At 38.8% G+C, this 23,137-nt stretch overlaps 1 protein-coding gene across 4 annotated transcripts in view; it reads right to left on the bottom strand.

Annotated features, from left to right (window-relative positions):
* Positions 1 to 350: 350 nt before the first annotated feature.
* larp1b (La ribonucleoprotein 1B) overlaps positions 351 to 23,137 on the bottom strand; it is a 124,722-nt gene continuing 101,935 nt past the window's right edge. For all 4 annotated transcript variants that reach the window (XM_028801661.2, XM_028801659.2, XM_028801660.2 and 1 more), the window contains 7 exons: positions 20,796 to 21,007; positions 14,618 to 14,724; positions 11,105 to 11,265; positions 9,945 to 10,089; positions 4,535 to 4,644; positions 2,608 to 2,735; positions 351 to 2,522 (listed from right to left, as the gene is read on the bottom strand). In XM_028801661.2, coding sequence (XP_028657494.2) covers positions 2,280 to 2,522; positions 2,608 to 2,735; positions 4,535 to 4,644; positions 9,945 to 10,089; positions 11,105 to 11,265; positions 14,618 to 14,724; positions 20,796 to 21,007 — 1,106 coding nt within the window. In that variant the 3' untranslated portion in view covers positions 351 to 2,279. The remainder of the gene's footprint in view (positions 2,523 to 2,607; positions 2,736 to 4,534; positions 4,645 to 9,944; positions 10,090 to 11,104; positions 11,266 to 14,617; positions 14,725 to 20,795; positions 21,008 to 23,137) is intronic.

Here is a 23,137-nt window from a genome sequence, read left to right as displayed (position 1 = left end):
TAGCCTGTGGTGTGGCTTCTCCTGCACAGTGCCACAATACTGAAATGCTGCTGGTGCCAAAGCGTTCGCCAGTGGTAGACCCTGCTTAACCTCACTGCACCATTCGGAATTGGAAACTCCACTCGATGGCTTTGGTTTAGCACCACTGGCCGTTTCCAATTCCTCCATTGAACTGTTGATGTCCCACATTCACCTTGTCAGACTGTAATGGGGGGCTGCCACTCTTCCGCTTCGCCTTGCATCCTTCCTTGCTGTCATTTCCTCGAAAAGCTTCTGTACCTTTTTGTTTTTTTGTGTGACGGACAGAGTGTGCATTGTTGTTTAGAAATGAAGACAAAAACGGCAAGAAATGGCTTTTTAAAATTTTTTTGTAAGCATTTTTATAAAATTGAGAAAAAATTACCACAAACAACCACTCACAACCTAAATGTATACAATTTTCATAAGAGGATAAAGTAATAAGCAAATACTGATTATTGGTATATACAATCTCCAAATCCAAATATTGTACAAATGCGCCTTTGCCAGCGAGAAGCATCAGATAGATAAAGGGCTGCGAATCACTTGGCAGACAGGCAAGCGGCACTTCCCAAGCATCTATTCAAATTGCTGAATAAAAAACAAATCTCAGCTTTACTAATATAAATACAAATATTAGGTACCATCAACATCACTCCTGTCTGTCTAAAGCAGCAAAATGCCTGAAAAAAATTACATCCACACGATTTCCAGTGAATATTAATTTAGAGAAAAACAATACCAAACAAACCAAAAAAAGTAATGATTTTAGCAGAAAAATAGAAGCTTTTTTTTTTGTTTTAGTAATATCCCCACAAAATAATTTTTTTAAACAATAATAAAACCTCTTTAAAATAATAAATCGGCAGGCTCCCCATGTATCTAAAAGTAGAGAGATGCAAGTTTGATTTGAAAAATCATTCACAAAGCAGCCAGCTCGTGTGTAAATGGGACTCGATGGTAGAAGGCCCTGCATAGTAAGACTGGTGGTGCTGCCCCATGGCCGCCGCCTCCTCCTCGACAGCACCGTTACCTTCACACTCCTCCGTTTGGGAATCGTGTCACGGCCCGTGAGGTTTGTTGGCTACAACACAACAGAGACACAGACGTATTTTCAGACCACTTCCATGGTTCACTGCTTGCTGTTTCACAAGGTTGTTACTGCACATTCAGACTTCAACGATCAACGGTAATCATGAGTGAGTCGTTGCAGTGATCACTTTGTTATTACTAATATTTTGGGGAGTTTCTCTCACAGCATTAATTTAGCCAAAAATGCGAGAGTTTATCTAAAGACTAGCATGCGATTTCAACTTCTCTGCCAATTTCCCACTCGCTAAACTTTGGGAGTCGCTGATTATTCGGTGCAAAGCAACTACACTGAAGCTCTCGCTCCGAGACAGCACTGAAGGCCTAGTGTTTTTCATTTGTCACATCACGTGTGATGTAAATAGTGTGCCAGTGCCCACTGAACATAATCAGATTTGCCAACGGACTTCCTGAAATGTATTGTCCATGCTTGTGTTGTTTTCTTGTGGCCTTCACAATGATAAAAGCAACAACATAATTAAACATTCACACAGTTTTAGGGGGTTAAGCCTACCAGTCAGCAAATCGAGATAACCATTCAGAAGTTCTCACTGCTAGTTTTACCTCCAAAGTAAAAGGAGCACAAAGTAGCACCAAAGGCATTTTGCAGGTAGACATTGGTAGCCACTGTCAAGTCCATTTTGTCCCCAAATCCTGATGTTGTCACGACTGTGTGAATGATCATCATCGCTGGCCTCTGCTATAAATGCGGCACCTTATTCTTTTTTTTTTGTAATCACTTTTGAAATTAAGATTGAAATGTAAGGCATACCTAATTTTGTGTTTGCATACAACACAGGAATGCTTTTTTTTTTTTTCTTTTTGTTGTAAACGTTTTGCTCAAGCTGAAACTTAAAATTTCCTAACCCATAATTTTTATTTATTTATTTTTTTTTAATTACCACCTCCACCATCCACATCAAAACCTGAGAACGTGTAGGCAGGCTGAACCGACTGTGGTGAGGCAAAGGGACAGAAGGTGGAGCATTGCTTTTGGATGAGGCGTGGTGGAGGAGATCCTTCAGATGTTTCCTGCAAGGTGGTGTTAACCAAGATATTGTCATCTGTATTGGATACGTTTGGATAAATTACTGTTCTGCACATTCATAAGCTCCTTGAGCTCAAAAAAGCTGAATTGTCAGTGCAGCAGACCCCATGGAGCCTCATGCACTTTATTTCCCACTGGTCTCGGGACCTTTGGCTATGGCGGCCTCTGGGTCCTGTTTTTTCTTGACTGTGGAGTTCCCTGTTGCTGTGTTGTCTTTCGAGGCAGCCTTGGAGGATGGATTCTGGGAAGCTGCTGAAGACTTAGCAGAGCTCTGAGGCCTTGAGGAGTTAGACGCTGGTCTCTTGCGACCTCCTTCTTCGCTAGAAGAGTTGTGTCGTCTTCTGCTTGTCTCTTCTCCAATTGGGGGCTTAAAAATAAATAAAATACTATTGCAGCAGAACATCTTCCTTTACAAACAACACTGCAAAACATGAACGTGTTTAGATACTCACATCCACTCTGAAGTCTTCCAGGCGCTTGAATTTAATAAGGTGCTCTTGCAGCTTGGGGTCAACTGTGTGGTTTTTGGTTTTAGAGTACTTCAGAAAAGCCCAGAATTTCTCCAGTCCATACAATTGCCCTAAAGTTTTAGAAAATTATAATTAGTAATTGTAGTTTTTTTTTCTTCCCGCCCTGGGGCATCAACCCAAAGAAACATAACGAGGCTTCCCAGAAGCACTTCTTCTCCCAATCAGTTTCATCTATTAAGTCCAGACTCACCTCTGTGCTTTCACACTGTTCAAACGGACCCGCCATCTCTCATTCAGGGATTGATACGGTCATCCGTTTTAATTAACTACGATCTCTGCCCAGGGTGTTGCTCCCCCTTTCCGGCCACTATCCTTTTTGAGAGATGGCTGAAGTGAGTATCCAAAGTGGATCTCTAGAATTACACACCACAAGCTGTTAACCTCTGAGGAGAGACTAATGATTTGCTCAGTGGTGCTCGAACGAGAGGCTCTCCACAATTACTAGCAGAACTTGCTGCTTGTAGGTCCAGTAACTTGTGTTTGCTCCTCACCGCTGCCATCTCAAGGAGGACAAAGACCATCATGGAGAGAAGCCCCAAGCAGAGCTAATCGCTTAATAAATACTGAATCCATTAGGCTATCAGCTCAGTCTCCCTCCTGTACTGTACTGATCACAGGCGGTTGATTTCAAGTGGCACGCTGACCCACACGTATGCTTATTCAGCAGCATGGCTCTCTGTAATCACACTGTCTATCAGCTCAACCATTACAAGTCAGATTATGGGACAAGAAAATCAACATTTATCAAAGAAAATTTCAAATAAACCTTGTTTTTACATGACAGGTTTAAAGCAACTTGAGTTCTAATGGCGTTGAATGCTTGAACAAACTTATCAGGAAAGTGTGCTCCATCAAAGGGCTAACCCTGGTCACACTGGGAAACTGTTGTGGAAAAACTGGATGCCACCATGAAAAATTGGAGCACTTTTAGCCACAAGCTCATTCCTCCAAGGTGTGCTAAGAAGCGCTGCTGCGGATCTTTCTGCCTGCTGCTATCAGGCAATTCAATGTTTCCTCTTAACCTCCCGCACTAAATACTTCTATTTTTTTTTTTTGCTATTTTCTGACAGTTTATATGTTCATTTCTTTATGATTTACTTATCTATCTATCTATCTATCGATTCATTCTGCTCTACTCTAATTAAAGAAACGCAGGAATAAAAGCACTATAACTTGTCTTTTCACATGCCAACATGTAAATGGGTGGTCACCTACTCGGGTGGTGCTATCAAGTTTGAAAAGCACAAGTACAACTCTGCAAAGTTAGCTAAAACAAGTCTTTCAGCTGGTTAGGTGGTCACAGAGGCTCCTGTGTTCCTCTCTGTGTGTAACTTCTTGATCAGTACTGAGAAGAGACTTGTGTATCTGCATCTACTTGTGGACATAACTGTTCATATCTTTCCCCAGTGCTCACATCTCAAGAATGGCTTGCCTTCCTAATTTTTTCGGAAATGGGTAACGAGGCCCAGAACCCTGTGGTCAGCATGGCAGCCTTTAACTAAGCCTGGCTGTATCAGCTTACTTAAGAAATGTTCCTGGAGATGCAGCGGGTTCTATATGTCAACAGATTGGGGCTTCTCAAGTGAAACGTGAAAATGAGATCATGTGGCTACAGAACGTTTAGAACAAATAGACAGAGTGAACATTCTGCTGCAGCAACAAATTGGCTAATAAGTCAGATTTAAGTTTCAAGTTAGATGAACACCCATAATCGGTAGAGTTTATGGTCCAAAATCATAATGGATTCTTGACTGAAGCACTAAATTCAGACTGTTCTGAAAGGTATTCTTTCTTTCTTCACAGTATTTTTTTTTCTTTTTTGTTTTATATATTAGTATTAAATGCGTACCAATTGAATAATCCCGAAGGGTTTCCTCCTGAAAATCCTTGAAGATATCTGGTCGGAACTTCTTTTCTAAGCCGTAACTGTAAAAACGGAACAGACATTCCAGACCATACCTGCAAGAGGAAAGGAAGCATACACAGATGTTAGCCAGGCCTTTTGGGGGGGCTTCAGCTGCTGACATGAACCGTCCAGCAATATTAACACAATGGACAGTCACTAAACATCACGGCAAGATTTCAACCTAAATTTAATCCACATATCAGGCTGCCTGCAAAGACTTGATCTGAATGACACTTCCTCTTATCATTTTATGCTTTCTTAGTGCAATTGGCCAACACTTTACTGCAGGAAATAAGAGGTTTTGTTAAAAATAAGAATAGTAAAGGAAGTAAGAGCAAAAAGTGAATTAAGAAGAGACTTTTCCACTACAAGTTCCTGCACAACTGACGGCTACAGCCCCAGATGAGTGGTATGTATGCTCTGCTCCTGGGCGAGATCTGCAGCTAAAGCTATCATCTGAAGGGGCCCTGAAAACATCCTGATCTAACAGGGGTTTGTGTCTGATTTCCCTCTCCATTTTTTCATTAATTTTCTGACTTTAGTGTTTAAGTTAGGATGTGCTATTTTCGAAGTTTTTACTAAGATTTTTATACTTGTACTAGCCATCCTGGGACGTAGCATACGCCGCATAATTATTTATTGATGGGTGAACACTTCCTGAAAGACACAGTTGTCCAAATGGGGTGGGTTTGAGAATACAACTGTGAGTGAATGAATAGATAGAACTCTGGAGAGAGCAACATACAATTGTCTGTGACTGAAAACTGGTTTTGGCAGATAGAGGCATATCTTTTTGAAAGTTTGTCCCTGCGCCTTATTAATTGTCATTGCAAAGGCCAATCTAACAGGGAATTGTCTGCGTGTAAACGTAAGGCAAATTTGAATCTGATGGGGTCAGGGAAATCCGGCGAATAAGGACAGTTTGTGAGGTAGCAGCTGCGATAGTCTTACACTCCAGTACATTGCAGTGAATGCTGGTAACAGTCAGACTAGTGCCATTACAGACACTTCTTGCTGGCATGAGGTTTCTGAGAAGCATGACGACTGAACCAATTTTAAGTTTGACTTTATGCAGAGGCATGCCAGTGGGAGTAATGGCTGCCCGGCGGGTCATGGGAATAACGCCGCCAGATCGCCAGTCGGCATCGTTTATGGTCGGAACTACGACGGTATGTGATCTTCTTCGAACCTCCGACTTTCATTCTTGATTAATGAAAACATTCTTGGCAAATGCTTTTACTCTCGCGTGAATTGTTGGCTCTGTAGTGCGTGTGCCATGGTCAGCTGCTTAGTGAATTGTTGGTGGGCGGGGCTCGGTCTTGCTTGCCATGGACTTAGTGAATTGTATATATAGTGCCTAAAAGCTTCTTTTAAACATATACTAATAATATTATTGTGTGTAATTTGCTGTTTTTTTCTTGTGTATTGAGGTTTAGATAGTGGACTGTTAGATTTTTTTACATTGCATCTCACTGTTTAAAAAGATCATTTTCTAATGCATTGTTCTGAATATGAATTTGTCATTTTCTAACACTTCCTTATTGAGTTGGTCAAAAATGCAAACACTTCCAAATAAAGTGCCAATAAATAAAAGCTGATAACTTGAAGGAAATGTTCCTCAAGCTTCCACACATGCATGTCAAAAGACGAAATCCTTCCGACGACCGATGTGCGCAGCTTTAACACGTGGAGACCCCTGAAGGAGTGTTAATTGGCTGCATACATATATTCTTTCAAAACACTCAAACTGGTGAATGATTATACTTCATTCCAATTATGAAGAGACAAATTCAGATTAAATAAGAAGTATGTGGTTTAAAAAAATATTCAAATTGTGCGACAGGTTCATACATTTTCATGCGCAACTCAATGCCTGTGTGTGGCTGTGGTAACTCACAAATTATTTACCGTATATATTTGTGAATAAGTTCTCCTGCAGATAAACCAGAACTTGATTTTACAGTATAATTTCTGGTATTATCGGTTGTATAAGTCGAATGCAGCAAACTCACGCTATTGGTCCAAGAGATTATGATATGGTAACGCCCACCTGAGAGAGTAACCACAGAGCACTCGGCCTTTTTTTTTCTATGTGGGTGCGGCAATGCATTGTATCAGCGTGCGCTCCTAACCCCTCTCTCTCGCTATTGTGCCTAATACCTGAACTATTCCGAAGCAACGTATGCACTGATTTGTGTTTTTTGTATCTCACACCCTCATACACCTTTATTGTAAGAGCATCCCTTATCTACGATGCTCTATATTATCTATATTTGATCAGAAGAAAATATGAAGCTGGTTTTAAAATAAACGTTGTTGAAGTGGCGAAAGAAATTGGTAACTGCGCTGCTGCAACAAAATTCAATTAGTCTGAGAAACTGATGTGAGATTGGAGGAGGCATTAAGATCTTAAAAAAAAAATTTTTTTTAAATTAAGTGTCGCATTTTTGAACGGGCGTATAACTCGGAGTCTGATTTTATGAACGATTTTTTCAGGTTTCAAGACCTGACTTAAAGGTGAGCATATACGGTAATCTTAATGAAACTTTGCACGATACATAATATGAAGTGCTGCAAGCCAACCGACTCTGAACAGAAACTGCTCCCTTAGATTTTGCTCTACAGAGATATTTATTTTCATTTTTCCTTCTTTCTACATAAGAAAATATTGGCTCTAAATATTTTCCTACAAAAAACACATCTTTAGATAGGCCGACAAAATTTTATGGGAGTCTTTTAAACCAGTGGCAATACACGCACTGTGACTGCTTTTTAATTTCTAGCCACATCAGCACATTATTCTTTTTTGGTTATTCTTGTGTGTATTTTAGAGGGGTGGGGGGTTGTTGCTTGTTATTATATTAATGTATTTATTGGGGCCTATAAAAAGAAAACACTAAAATTATCAAGAAAAGTCACGCGCTGGACACATCAGATTGCTTTGCATTCCAGACTCGTAATTATTATGTTGTGCAGGTTGTTGTAGTCACCTTTTGTTCGCCCTGTTGATTATATTTGTCTTTTCCTTCATATTTGTTTTTGTAAAGTATTTTTACACCCAATTTCTTATTCCCTAATCTGCAGGCAATAGTTTAATACTGTTGAGTCTCTCTTCAGGCAATTTCTTGATGTCACTCAAGAAAAGTAAGTTGGCTACTCAGTCTAATACATAGAAAACCTAATACTTTAAAAAATGTATTCCTTTTGATCTTAAAAGCAAATGAAGAGCAGCTTGGAAAAGAACCGAGGGGGCCACTTTGATTCTTCCCAATAATGAGCAATGGAACGGAGATGAGACGGCATTGTGTAACTTCTGCGGACTAAATGTATGCACAATGGATCTCCATCTACATCTATTTGCTCAGCTAGAATGAGCACCGTCTCGTATTTTTTAAGGCTACTTGCACGCACCGAAAAAGTTTCTTACTTGGTACACAAGTTAATAGAACACTATTTACAGAAGTAAGCATGGCTGCCATTTAAAGAATCCTGGTAATGATGCAAAGACACTTTAGAAAGGGATGCAAGTTGGGAACATTTGTCAAGCTGATGGAAAAACTCTGTAAGGAATACAGAATTTGCCTAAAGCAGAGCCTGATGCCCTTTTTGAAAGAACAAAGTGGCCATTGGTATTTTATGACACCAAAGTGTGTTCCTCCCAAGGAATTCTCCCAACCTGTTAATTCAGTGTAAAATATTGTACTGTTAATCTAATACTGATAACTACATCAGTGAGACAAAATGTTATGAACTTATCATGGGCCTGGAAAGTGGCGATGTGTTCCATCCTGGTTGAATTTTACAGAGGTGCTCATTAGAACGTTAGAAAAGCTCTGACGAGAACAGGCCATTCAGCTCAACCAGCGTGTCCATCCTGTTCACCCAGACTGTCCAAAATAACATCAATTCGAGATCTGAAGGCCCACCACACTACTTTGGTAATTTATTCCATGTCTGGTTCTTTGTGTAATGTAAGACATTGTGTAAAATTTGCTCTTAACAAGTCTCTAACCATGCCTCGTGTTCTTGTTGTGTTCTTTTTTTTTAAGTAACAGCTGGGATTCACTGCCTTCATTTCATTCATAATTTTAAGCATGTCCAATCATTTTGAAACACGACCTTCCTCATTGCAACTCCTACCGACTGTTTGCTAAAACTCCCGTTCTAGACACGTGATGCTTGATTTAATACTTGCTTACTGTAATTTACCTTTGCTGTGCGTCACATACTGGCCTATAGTTATTTGAATTGGCCCAATCACCATTGTTATAAAACAGGATAATATTTGCTAGCGTGTAGCCTTTAGGAATTTCCCCAGTGTGCAGAGATTTTCAAATAAATATGTGCCAAGGGTTGACAGATATACTCACTAATTTCCTTAGGCACTCGAGGATAAATGTTATCTGGTGCTGGTGATTCTGTACAAGTGACAATACCACTGCAGCTAATAAACAAGAATACATAACGTAAGTAATTGACGTTGGCCATCGCACTGAAGAGCTTTACTGAGGGTTTTTTTTTTTGTTTGTTTTTTTTATTATTTTTAATTCTTTTCTTACCTCAAAGACAGGCCATGGTGCCAACAACAGAATCATTTAATCTTGCGGTTGCTCTCTCTACTCCACTGACACTGACACATATTTGTGAGGATGCCTCTGTTGTAAATGGCACCAAATGCACAAGCAAAAAGTCAGACAGTAATCCGGCACCGTAACCAGCAATCATGTACAAAATACTTTCTGAGCCTCTCTTATTCTGCAAATTCACATCCGTGTATTTTCTGAATTTGTATAATTCAAGTTAGGATTGCACAAAACCATGGACTGGAATTAGACGAGAAACAATTTGTAAACCATGTTTTCCAATATGCAGTCTGGTTTTTATGACCATTTTAATTCAAAGAGACCCTTTTCAGTGCCATTTCTGTATAAAATGAGTTCTCACTGTTGCAGAGAGAGAACTGTCATATCACCAAATTTATAATTAGTTTGTTGACATGACCATCAGTAGTCATCCTGAATCTGAAGAAACGTCTCTGTTGTGTTGTAAGGCTACTGAAGTTACCCAATTTAAACAGGCAATGCAAGAGCTTTTTAGAGTCATTCATTTTCTAACTTCTATTATAAAAAACATTTTTATTAAAGAGCTAAAGTAAATGATTGGTACCACTGATCACTTCTCAACAAAGACCTGAGCAAACTGGAGGATGAATGGTTATCAATATATGTATCGCACTTTCCCGAAGTTGTGTTTATTTTAGACGTCTAAGCTTTGATTAACACATTTTTAAATGTAATAGATTGCTGGTAGGATGATTGGACAGGCAGACCGTTATAACCTCGGCATTTCTTACCTATAATTTTCTTTTGCATCTTCCAAAGCAATCTGTTTAAACTCCTCATACATTTTTCGGTTAAAATGATCACGAAGAAAGAAAGACCAAAACCTGAACAAGGTGTTCATTTCTTGAGACTGACCGATTCCCAATCGTTTCCTCTCTAAAGCAAAAAATAGAACATTTGTAAATTTAAAATCTTTAACATGTGAAACACACAGCAAAACTAAAGCAGTCAAATAGCAATTTAAAATTTCCCTACAAAAATATATTCAACTCTAAAGTTATTCTAGAAATATGTCAAGTGTTACACCAAACTGAAGTACCCCACATGGTGACGGTGGTGCCAGTGGCAGTTGTCAATGTGGTAAAATGCTTGACGTGTGCATAACAAGACTGAACAGCAGCTCTGTCTGCGCGCTCTCAGGCCCATTCGTTTCAGGTGCGTTCTTTAATCTACAATAATGTTGCTTCATCCATTTTGTTGTCAAGCCTCTGCTATTGCACAAATACAGGAATGCTCTTTTATGGATTCACACTATCAGGGTAAACATCAAAAAAGGACTGCGAGGGTAAGAATATTAAGACCCATTGTTTTATTAAGCCAACTCACAGAACAGAGGACATCTGAGCCCCAACAATGTGGTAACAGGCACAGCTACTGAGGCTCTTTTTTGCCTGCAGCTATCAGACTTTATAATGCCTCCTCCCATCATTCCTGCGGTCAAACCCCTGGCAGTTACATGAGACAGACCAGCGTGTGGACGTCTCTACTACTAAAGGCCAACGGGGCTTCTACATACAACTAAGCATCAGCAAGCTCTTCTACTACCTTGCTCTTCTCTCCCAGCCCGTTACAGGGGTAATATTTCTTTGTATTACACTTATATTTTACTCTTTAGATTACTATTCTGCACTTATGTAATAAATAGCACTTTTTTTTTAACCATTTTTCAGCCTCACGGGTCCAGTGTCCTGGGTTTGAGCCCTGCACTTGGATGTTAATGCTGTGGAGCTTGCAAATTGACCCCTTGTCTGCCAAGAATTTTCATCTCACATCCCCAAATAAATGTGCTGTTAGCGTAACTGTAAACTAAAATAAGCAGGCCTGACACAGCATCTCAAGTTACTGAAATATCTTAACTTGGCTACCGCAATCCTCATTTTACTGTCTTTACCATTTAGGCATCTTCTTCGGTACTTGTGGTAAACTTGCTGAGTGAAGCCATTCTCCTGAAGTAGTTCATGCGAAGGATGCTGGAACTTTGGCAAGGAGTGAGGTGTACATCCATAGCTTCCGACAAGAGGAGCGCCTTCTGAAGGTGAGGCATTGGAGCTACTGTAAAAAAAAAACAAAAAAAAAAAAAAACGTTTTCATTGCCATTTCACACTTTTATGTCCCCCTCATAATTAGACAGCAAAACTGCACAGTTTTTTGGTTTTTTTTTACCTGAAAACACAATAGTAATTACTGCTAAAAATGTTTAGTGTTTTCATCAAAAGCAGACCCCTTCATATTTTAATCCTGCTTGTAGAAGATGTAAAAAAAATATAGAAGTAAAAATCACACATCCTTAACAGTTTTAATGACAAACGTGGAAGCACCTCCACATGACAAAGGTTTTCTAGTGCCAACAACATTTTCTGCATTTTAATAATCCAAAGTAAAACCTTATAATGCTGCAACTCTCAATGCATGTGATAAACATTGTAAAGAAATTAAAAACAAATAAAAAAGAAAACAAAAAACAGTATTTTCCAAATTCAAATCTCAATACGTTCTTTGAAGCACCCACTGCACAGCGGAGGAAATGCCAAAGCAAAAGTGGGCACTGGGCAGGCACAGGGAATACTCTGTAAAGATCGTATTCATTTGATACAATTAACGTCTTATAAAAATGTTCCCCTTTTCTTTTCCTGACCATTCTGTGGAAATTCCAGTGAGTTGTTTAGTTAAAATGACTTCTATCCTGCACTATCTATTTTCTTATATTGAGCTGAATCACACAAGAGAAAGAGTCGCAGTTGTTAAAAACACCTTACTGTATGTGTTTGTACTGAATGGTAGTCAGGGGTTTGTTACTCAAGAAATTTGTTAAGAAAACAAAAATAATGATATTAATAAAGGTTTAGGTTAGCACACTGTTAAATACAAAAATAACCCTGGAAAAAGGTCAATTAAAGTTATTTTCTTTTTTTTTTTTTCAGGATTTGGTTCGAATGTGCTAATCCATGTAAAAGGCAGTAACAGTAGATCATCAAATAGTTTTTTCATTTTTGGAATTCCCTTGTTACTACATTATAAAATAAAGCTACCATAATCACATAATAATGACAAACATACACTCACTCTAGAGCATGAAAGTGCCACTTGATTATTTTAATACGTAAGAACCCACGTGCAAAGGTCTTAAACACTTCACGCCTATATTATAACAATTATTCTGTGACATTCTGGAAAATTAGTCAGGTTTATCTAAGCAGAATCACACACTGTCAATGCAGCAGAATCATTTTATGAGGTCATCTGGCCATACTCTATGAAAAGACATTTTTACAACAGATAATGTGATTTTGGAAGAGATAATAAAACAAGTCTCCAATGGTGTATGGAAGGCTGACCAACACGTGAGGAAAACTGTAACGTGTCTGTCTACATTCACCACTTTCTGTGGGGTCCATTCTGGCTGATGACACGACTTCCAGGTATGGCGACTGTTCAGCCACAAAGCACTACTGCAGGAGTGAAGGGGGCTCAGAATATTACTGGGAAACAGCCACTTCCTGTTCAGGACATATATAAAGCACTTTACCTTATAAAGGCAGACCAGTTTTATTAAAGATCTCAGCCATCATGCATGGTCAGTTTTCCTTCCTGTTCTATTCTGTCATTGTCTGTTGGCACTTGATGCGAGCTTACAAATGAACCTGAACTACTGTATAGGGGAGTTGTATCACATTCACGTGTGTACGTTAAAGATGATTTAGGTTAACTGTTTCAAAACAAAAAGGAAAAAAGCATGTATGAATGCAATGTAATGTATAACTCGAGAAAAATGAAACCTCACACTGATCAGTTTCCATTAAAGATCTGCTGATTTGGCCAGAGAATTTAGGCAACTTCACATCAAAAGTCCTTGTTAACTAGGGAACACCAGTAGAATCTTTTAATGCTTTTACTTATCCTAGCGCTTTTGTGCTGTCATGTTATCACACAAAGTCCCCTTAAAACCGCAGTGATAGAGAAATTACCTAAATTTAAAACTGTCCGCCTACCAACAGTGCAGCCACATTTTTTCTTCCTTTAAAAGGCTCAAGGAACATTCACTTCATACTGAAGAGGTACACAGTGTTACAAAGAATGGCCAACATTAAAGATATGGCCTGTTTGCTCTGGTAGTTAAAGATTTTCTGAAGAGCAATGCAGGTTTACTATACTGCAATGCATCATAGTGCAAAATGTCTGGCAGGATGGATTCAAATTTGCACAGGACTTACATTAAGAAAGCAATCCGATATATTGGTCGAAATCAAACCCATGTACACCACTGTTGGAGCGATTCCCTTTAAGAAGTAATACAAACTAAAACTGTGATGCCTTTAAGCCTGTTTGAAGGAGTAGTCAATCGCAGAAAAACAGCTGAGTATATTTAAATAAATGCTTTTTTTAAAATATGAGTAAGTTACAAGATCTATGTATCTCTCTCTCTCATATATATATATATATATATATATATATATATATATATATATATATATATATACACACACACACACACACACACACTGTACATATATACAATATATATAAATATAATCCAATGTTTGCCTGACCGTTTGTCTGCTTTTCACAAGAAAACTACTTGACAGATATAGATTGGGTTTTTTTCCTATATTTTGGTTGATTCTGCGATTTCTGTCATTGCGGTAAGTATCATAGTTCACTTGCTGGAGTGATTTATTTGCGCTAATCCAATGTAGATGCTGCAGGCCGAGGGGAGGGAGGAGCGTGACGTCAGGAGTGGGGAGCCAGGCAGGACCCTCCTCACTTATGCGCCAGCCTCCGTTTGGGTTGCTCTACCTTCTGGCCATGTTTTGCAGTGTTCCTTGCCTCTGCTTAGCTAGCAATACCGGTTTGTTTATTGCTTTTTAAAGTTTGTCCTGTTTCACTACTTCATGGGTGGAGCCGCGGGGGATAACTAGTTATTCATAAACTCACAAAACAAGCAATACATTTCAGCTATGCAGCTTAAAATACTGAGCCCTGAGGGTTCTCATTGTGCTTGGCAGACATAACTGCATATGAGGACTTTCCAAATATGTGTAAACATGTAAAGCTCGATTTCCACAGGGATGTGAATCAAAAACAATGTCCAGGTGTTAACATGCAATGCAGACTTCCTGGGCCAATGTGCTTCAGAATTTTCTTTTTCAGGGTCAATTGTGCAGTGTAAGTACAACAGAGTAAGCAACTTGTTACTGCTTATAGACCGACAGTAAATTGTTATCTAGGGAACTAACAAGTGCCCACAAAACACAATGAGAAGCCTGAGAGCTCAGTATTTTTAAGTTACTCATAATATTTAAAAACATTTATTTAAATATACTCAAATGTTTGTTTTTGTGATTGATGTTAATATTACAGGGGGTTTCTTTAATGAGATGGTTGTTGAAGGAGTAGTCAAAGTTACCTGACAGAAGATGTTCGAGGCCGGTGCTCTTTAGAGTCCATGACCCAGCCAACATGACACTCGAGAGGTGGATTTGAACTGTGCCTTGTTTTTCTCTTTCTTGGTGTCTGAAAAAAAAAAAATATATACAACAGAATTCAGAAAAAGACGACAGTTTAGGACAGCGGAGTTTTACCTGTAAGATACATTTACATTTATTTGCTTGGCAGACGCATTTATCCAAAGCGACTTGAAAAGGAGGTGAACATAATTGAATAGCATCAGGCAAAGGCCTATTTGTTTGACAAGTGTAGTAGGACAGGTAACAAAAGTTGATTGCCACAAGTGAAAAGATGTAATAACTAACAAATTTACATAGATTAACAATTCATAAAGCAATTAAACTTAATGTATCAACCACCATCAATGTGAAAGATCAGAGCAAAGCTTTTTTTATTTTTATAAACTTGGTATGCACAGAAACTTAATGATTAAGTATAACATGGAATGACTGGGGAATAAGAAAAGACAGGAACAACAACGAACAATATAAAAAGGTACGTAATTAATTCATATATACTGTAATGTAAAAACATTTTTAATCCATAGGTTGCTATTTTAATACTAGAAACCATAAAGCCTATGAAACTATTCGTAATGCCGGACCACCTTAAATTTCCTTGCACCTCTTCATCAGTGTCTTTGTTTTGCAAATGTGCCAATCAGCACTGGCAGCAGGCAGACGGCTTACTCATCCCCCACTGAGGCAGCTGAATTCAAATCAGATGCTGAGGTCTCTTTATCTGGGAGTGAGGTGCCTGGATACATACATTTCATGTGTGCTCCGTGTCTACAAAGATCTATGTAAGTGAAGGATGACAGGAAGTGTGAGGCAAGAAATGAAAGATTTCTGTTTTAGTAATGTGTGTGTTCAACATGATATAGTAATAATGACAAAATGCAGATGGGAAGTGTATAATGTGCAAAGTCCAAATATCAAACAAACACTTTCACAAAAGATACACATATAACAAAACAAGTGTGCTTTTATTCAAGAACATAACCAAAGAAAAATAAATCATTCAATTTAAATGTTGCTGTCAATGAGTTATAAACCCAAGCTCAAATGTCAATCGACACAAATTAAACATATCAGCTTGGCTAGTGCAGGAGGTAAGAACTGCCGTCGCGTAATCAAGAGATTGCGGGTTTGATCCCGGGTCCTCCCCGCATTTACCGTTTTGATTAGTGAGCTGCTATTATTATTACTACTATCATATAATAAAAACACACATTTGATTTGAGTCTGTAATGCCCGGTGTAAATTTTTGCTACTTGTAAAAGATATCGCTGAAGGGATATAAGCAGACACGCAAACACTGCTGAATCATGTCTACTTGGTGTCTTATTGTAACTTAATTTTTTTTTTAATTCAGTTTTATTCTTGAATAAAAGCACACTTGTTTCGTTATAACTTTGCGGAAGTGTTTATTTTATATTCCAGTAACCTCTTGAATGACATCAATACTGTTTCTGCCTCTCTCGCACATGCACACTCACACTCAAACATGAAAACGTCACTATTTGAAAACACAATGTCATTTGAATGTGTTTTTTTTTTTTTTTTTGATCTTGCCCAATCTCCAAGTTATGGCGCATAGTACTGAGAATGCAGACAGACAACTTCTTTTTGGGCACATACACTGTCAGCATGGCCCTGCCAGATCTTAACACTAGCGTGGAGGACTGTTGCCATACTAAAGTGACTTTAGCTACGGGTGGAGGTTTCTGTCCCACTTTATTTATGGTGTCAAGCAGAGATGTGTTGCGGCGCAGCAGTCTATTAGCCAGTGAAGGCGATGTGAAGAAGCTGTCCTGTTGTTACAGTTCTACCTTTATCCAGAACAGCTCCATAAGCTTTAGGACCACAGTCTCAGAAAATCTTTCTCCCGTGGGACAACTGCGATCTTTTCCTAAATAAGGAGAGGCATTGCACGTGTACTTTGTCTCCAAATCAGCCACAATTCTAAAATTTGTGCAAAATTTGTCAAGCTTGGTTGAGATGTATTGCAAAAAAGGACAGCAGACTTTGGTTGGAAACAGTTGCTCATCAACAGTAATATGTTTCCCTGGGTTGTTACTCAAAACACAATTCTCAACAAAACGTTGCTAGATGTCCGAGATTGCAGCAAATCTGTCGTTTTTCACACGTTCTGCATGGGTGTCTTTGTTGTCAAAGTGCAAATGCGGCATAGTACTCTGATAGCAGTCACGGGGCATCATATCTTTGATTGGCAGTATAACAAATAGTTCTGACCAGGCATCAACCACAGCACCAACTGTGGTCATCGCTGCTCTTGTGAAAAGAATGGAGAAAAACGGCATCAACTCAGAGAGGGAGAGGCAAGTTTGTTGTACCACGTGAACGTCACTGAGAGAAAAAAAAACGAAAAAAAGAAAACACTTTTACAAGCAGCAAAAAATTACACCGGGTGTAACACTCAAATGAAATGTAGGTTTTTATCACATAATAACAATAATAATATTATTATTATTAGCTCATTATTTGAGAAGCTAATTACTCAAAACGGTAAATGCGGGTAAAGACCCGAGATCGAATCCACAACCTCTTAATTATGAGGCTGCAGTTCGTACTTCTGCACCAAGCAGACATGTCTTTGTGTCGACTAATATTTGGGTTTCGATTTTACACATTGACATTTTCTTCAGTTATATTCTTGAATAAAAGCGCACTTGTTTGGTGAAAGTGTTTATTTGACATGTGGACTTCAGTCTTCACGCATTACACACATCATGTCAGCATTTTGTCATTATTACTACGACATGAAGAGTCCGGCATTACGAATATTTTCATAGGCTTCAGGGATTCTACTATTAAACCTATGGCGACAACACAAGGCCGAAATCAGCCCTGGTCAGACTGTCTGTCCACCCCAGGACAAGAACACGCCAACACTTCTACAGGGCTTACTTGGAGTTCAAACTATGCTAACATTTAATATAACAACATTAAATTATTTCTTGATGAGGAATTATTTTTTCGAAGAATAAATGTACTTCAGTTAATGGTTGGATTTCCCTCATTTTTTTCATTGTGAGATCAAGGTACTTCACCAAAAAGTGATTTTTATATAACCCTTTTTGTTCATTTTTACCACGAGGTGCCAATAAATGTGGAGGGAACTGTAAAAAACATTGGTTTACTGTATTGCCACATAAATACAAAAATATCACAATAAATGACACCTGGTTGAATCCATGAGATGATTTAACATACAAATGAATATGTGTTACTAAGAAAGGGCAGTTAGACTTGGAAAGGTGGCAAGATACTTCTGAGTTAAGAAATTATTTAAATGATGTGAACAGCAGATCAATCACATCATTGGGAGGATATCTAGGTAAGGAAAAAAACAAAACAAAATAAACTAGGAGTAATCAACACCTCCAGCGGACAAAGAATTTTTAGCAATAACAAACAAGCAAGTTTTGAGATAGATGCTATCTATAATTTGAAGAGTTTAATTATACAAATATAAAGTGGGATAACCAACAGAAAATACATCACAACAGAGGAGATTCATAGTTGAAACTAATCATGATTTTATACTAACAATAGGGAAACTCTTATACAGTTCATTTTTGTAGTAATTCATAAGACCTTGATGGCTGTAACAGTTTATTTCTTTATGTGACACACTTGAGGAGAAGTGGGGTTGATTTAAAAGTACATTAGGTAAAATAAAAGCATCATATCATAGTAACAACTAGAAGAACAATAAAAACTAAACAGATCTCCTGACTGGATGAGTGAAAAGGGTTTCTACCACAAGTACTGTTAAAGAAATCCGATTAAATAATATATACAGTTTGGTTTGAAGAAGGATTTAGTTGTTAGTTGAAGGTATGGGACATTCTTGAGGGATTGAGTGCCCGTTGCAGAATATGAACTTCTTGTTTCTAAGCCTCCTAAAGAAATGTTCTTTCATCATCTCATCAATAAGAGGTATGCTCTTCTCACTCAGATCAGCTCTCAACTGAACTACTCACACACACAGACAAACTACGCATACATGGAAATTTTTCAAAGGCAGTAACTAAGGTAGAGAAAGCATTGTAGACGTAATCATTCAAATGGAGCTCCTTTGTGTACTAGTTTAGCTTGAAATATGGAAGTCTACTACATGTCCACAATAAGAGAAGTTTCTAGAAAACCACCTACTACACCTCAGTCATGAACATGAGCTAGCATCACCTGGTCCAGGAAATTGTTCAGCAAGTAGTAGTCTTTGGTTGAGAGAGCCCCCATAAGCTACTCATTTTGAAAACTTCTTATGACCTACAGATCTATGACCGTATTTTCTTTTGGTCCTGGTACAGAATTCCAATGCCCTGAAAGTAGGATCACTGCTCTCTGTGGGTGTCATGTCTTCCTACCCACAAGTATAGCTCCTTACCATCTCAAGTTCAGGGTTAGCTCTGACCATCCTACACACCTTTAAAATGCTACTTTTCAAAACAAGGCGAAATGGCAGGCCGTGAATTTGCTTTAGAAGGTGCACCACCTACACCAGTAGAGGCTTGTTCATGCACTATTTGCTAGGGCAGAGACTGCATGATAACTTGTTACAAGGATGGTAATTTGTGTTTATAATCCACCCATGATGAAACAAAACAGGCTATAACCTGTTCACCCCAGCCTCACCTTTCCCAGTGATTACTTCGATTGTTCCTCCACTTTTTCATCTCAAGTTGATTTTCTGGTGTTTCTAGCAAAGGTACAAGCAGCCAGCTACTCAACAGCACAACATTTCATTTGTCAAGTAAAAGACTGAAAAGGGAAGATTACTCCACAAACAAGGTCAGAACAAAGAAAGCATATAAAGTGAGGGACAAGACCAAAACACATGGGAAAAGGCCAAGGACACAGACTTGTGTTGAACATTTCCTATAGCTGCTTGTCAGTCACAAAATGCAGCAGATTGTATATTCAGTTAAAGCTGGAAAACTGGACCTTAACATTACTAACATTTGCCAAGCAGTATTAGTAAGTGTCGGACTCTCAGATGTTTTAGTAAAAGTTTCACAAACAACAAACTTTGCAGTCCCAGCTTTGGTATAGGTGTAAGCAAAGTGACATCACACTATATTCATATCTTAAGACAAGAGTTTTCAGTCCTCCCTTGGTGTCTGCATAGAGGTTTCTCTAGAAAGTGTGTTTGCTTGTTTTTTGGAATCAGGTTGAGTAGCAGAATGAATGACCACGGCTTTGTTTGCAATTCTATGGACAAGCAGTGCAGCTGAAAATGGTTCCTGTTTTACACCATGCTATTCTGGTAATACCTCATTTCAACTATAGCACTATATTTAAGGAGTTTTCATAAATGAAACAATGAAAAATTGCCTTACACAGAATGAGGCACAAACATCTAAGAGGCAAGGGGGAGGATGGGCCAGCAAATGTCATATTCTAAAAAGTAAACACTTCCAAAGTCTTAAAAATAAAGTAGTGGAGACAAAAAAAATAATATCACACTTAACATAATGATTCTTCATTTGTACTAATTGTAAGGAAGAGCAACTTTAATGCTGGACTTACTGGAAAGAGCGGGGCAAGAGAAATGCTGCGAAAAACTAATTAATTAAGAATATTGCCTTCTTTCTGCGGTGGGCTGGCGCCCTGCCCGGGGTTTGTTTCCTGCCTTGCACCCTGTGTTGGCTGGGATTGGCTCCAGCAGACCCCCATTACCTTATATTTAGTATACAGTGGGTTGGATAATGTGGATGGATGGATATTGCCTTCTTTAAAACACAGTTGGAAACTTGTTAAGGGTAAATTTCGCACAAACATTAGGAAGTTTTTCTTTACACAAAGAACAATAGACACTTGGAATAAGCTACTAAGTACTGTGGTAGACAGTAAGACGTTATGGACTTTCAAAACTCGACCTGATGTTATTTTGGAAGAAATAAGTGGATATGACTGGCGAGCTTTGTTGGGATGAATGGCCTGTTCTCGTCTAGAGTGTTCTAATGTTCTAACATCTGACACAAAAATAAACAAACCACTGTGATGTGGGAAAAAAACGCTTTTTCACATATACTACTGGATGGAAAAAAAAAAAAAAAGTTTAAATAGACCTCAAATTAAAATGGACAGCTTTAAAAATGTACATACCTTTCCATCAATATTCCCTCCTTCTTTCACAACTGGGTAAAATCTAGGTGTTTTGTTAGGATCTTGTAGTCGTGGTGTTCTTGGCGTTTTTGGAGTCCTGACAGGATGCAAAACTGGTGAGTCTGGTACTGTTGTAGGCAAAGAACGAGCAATGTTTGAGACAGGAGGCTCAGGAGCTCCAAAGAGTTTATTTGCCAATTCATCCGCCAAACCTAACAGAAAAAGAAATAAAAGGAATTGCAGCCTGAGAAGACAAACCTAATAGGCTGACCCACATGCTTTCACGTTCCCCTCATCTCTAGACCCATCTCTAATTTACTACACCCAATGGTGAACTTCATATTCCGTTTTTTGGTTTTCCAGTCTGCTGGAAAAAAACGTTGCACAGTGGTCAGCTCTGCTGTAGTGCTGCTCTGGAGTTCAAATTCGTTCCCAACATGTCTACTTGGGTTTTGCTCCCACTTCTCAAAGACAAGCACTTTAGGTTAACTGAACTGAACTCCTGTGTGTGAGAAAGTTGTGGGTGTGTGCATAAATGCCTTCATTGGCACCCTACTGAATTGTGCGCTACCATTTCCCTCTCCCTCTCCCTTCAGTTCTGAAATGGGTCAAGTGGTTTAAATAATGTAGATGGATAAGTTGCCAAAAACACTATTTTTAACAAAAAGGCTACTTCGGGTTTTGGAAACCAATGTAACTGAAGTATGTCATTGACTCTGCAATCAAAAACAAGCCTTGAGAGTCCACTCCTTCACTGTGTCATGTAGCCTGATCTTGTAGGGTCAAGGGGACAGCTTGTTAAAACATAAGTAGGGAATTGCGGTGAAACTCTGTGCTGCAAAGGCGACACACACAGGGCTTCTTCTCAAACACCCACCACCAGTTCTTCCAGTCCTTGAAGTTTAAACTGCCACGTTTCAAGGAGAGGTCAAAAGAATCTGAAAAAAGGTGTCAGAGAGAGAGAAAATAAAAAGCTAAAATTGCTGTTATCAGTTCAGGAGCTCAGTAGCATAAGGTAACTGAATTTTAAGGACTAAATTATTTACAATTTAATGGGTGTTATGACAGATGAGATGCGTGTGAGGAATGCTTCTGTCTGCTACAATATCTTTCTGTCATCTTGACTATCACTGTAGGTCCCAAAAGCAAACTGAGTGTAGATAAGCACTGAGCTATGGATACACGACGTGTTAAAACACTGCAATTATTCTGGCATAGCTTGTTTGCATTTAAAATTAGATTGTAATGTTAACTTCCTTTAGTTATTTGTTTAAACACATCCTGAAACAATGGATGGTGTGCAGCCTCCTGCTTGCATCTACCGGTGTTGATTAGGGTGTGTTGAGTACTGACATCTACATCTCCTGTGGCATTTCAATATCAACTCTGTTAACAACAGTCCTTTTAATAATAATAATAATTCTTTACATGTATATAGCGCTTTTCTCACTACTCAAAGCACTTTTCATAATGAGTGGAGAGCAAATTCAACCACCACTAATGTGTAGAATCCACCTGAATGTTTTGACAGCAGCCATTTTTGTAGCCAGTATGCTCACTACACATGCCCTACTAGGTGGTGCGAGAGATAGTGAATCAGAGAGCGGAGGATGATTAGGGGGCCAGAATAACTAGGACATGGAGGGCACTAAGGATACACAGAGTGTCAGCACCTCGGTTTTATGTGTCATCTGAAATATGGTGCTAGTTTTATAGCACAATGTTTCCATCACTGCACTGGGGCATTGGGATCCACATTCAGAGCACAGGGTAAGCGCCCCTTGTTGGCCTTGCCAACATCTCCAGCTTTTCCTAGATGGTTTCCAATCCAAGTACCAGCCGGGCCTGAACATGCATAGCTTCAGGTGGATAACATCTTCTGCAGTTCATGTGGTACGGCTGCTGGATTTTCACCTCTTTTTGACAGGGTGTGACACATCATTCAGGTAGAATGAATATTTTGCAATTCATACTTTCACCAACATTGTAGTTTATCATAATCAGAAACTTGCTCTGTCGGATTAATTTAAGAAGAGCCACCATTGCCCTCTGCAGTTCAAAATCACCACCCTTACTTTGAGTACTGCCTTCATGATGCATTGGATTGGTTTAGAAATGCAACACTCGGGGAGCTGTTCTCTCCCAGTTGTCTCCAGATGTAAATATTATACATCTGGCACAGTAATACTACATGTAGCCTAGTAGGCCAGACTACTGTGCATGCGTATTAAATGCTGTAATTGTTTTTCCTGAGCAGGATTTCACAGAACCTGAAGTTTGGATTTGATGATTTTTAGTCCAATATGTTTGAGTTTTGTTCTTGCTTATATGCTGCACAATTC

The sequence above is a fragment of the Erpetoichthys calabaricus genome, chromosome 5 (genome assembly GCF_900747795.2).
Source record: "Erpetoichthys calabaricus chromosome 5, fErpCal1.3, whole genome shotgun sequence".
Classification (NCBI taxonomy): domain Eukaryota; kingdom Metazoa; phylum Chordata; class Cladistia; order Polypteriformes; family Polypteridae; genus Erpetoichthys; species Erpetoichthys calabaricus.
This window is presented reverse-complemented; position numbering and strand designations above follow the sequence as displayed.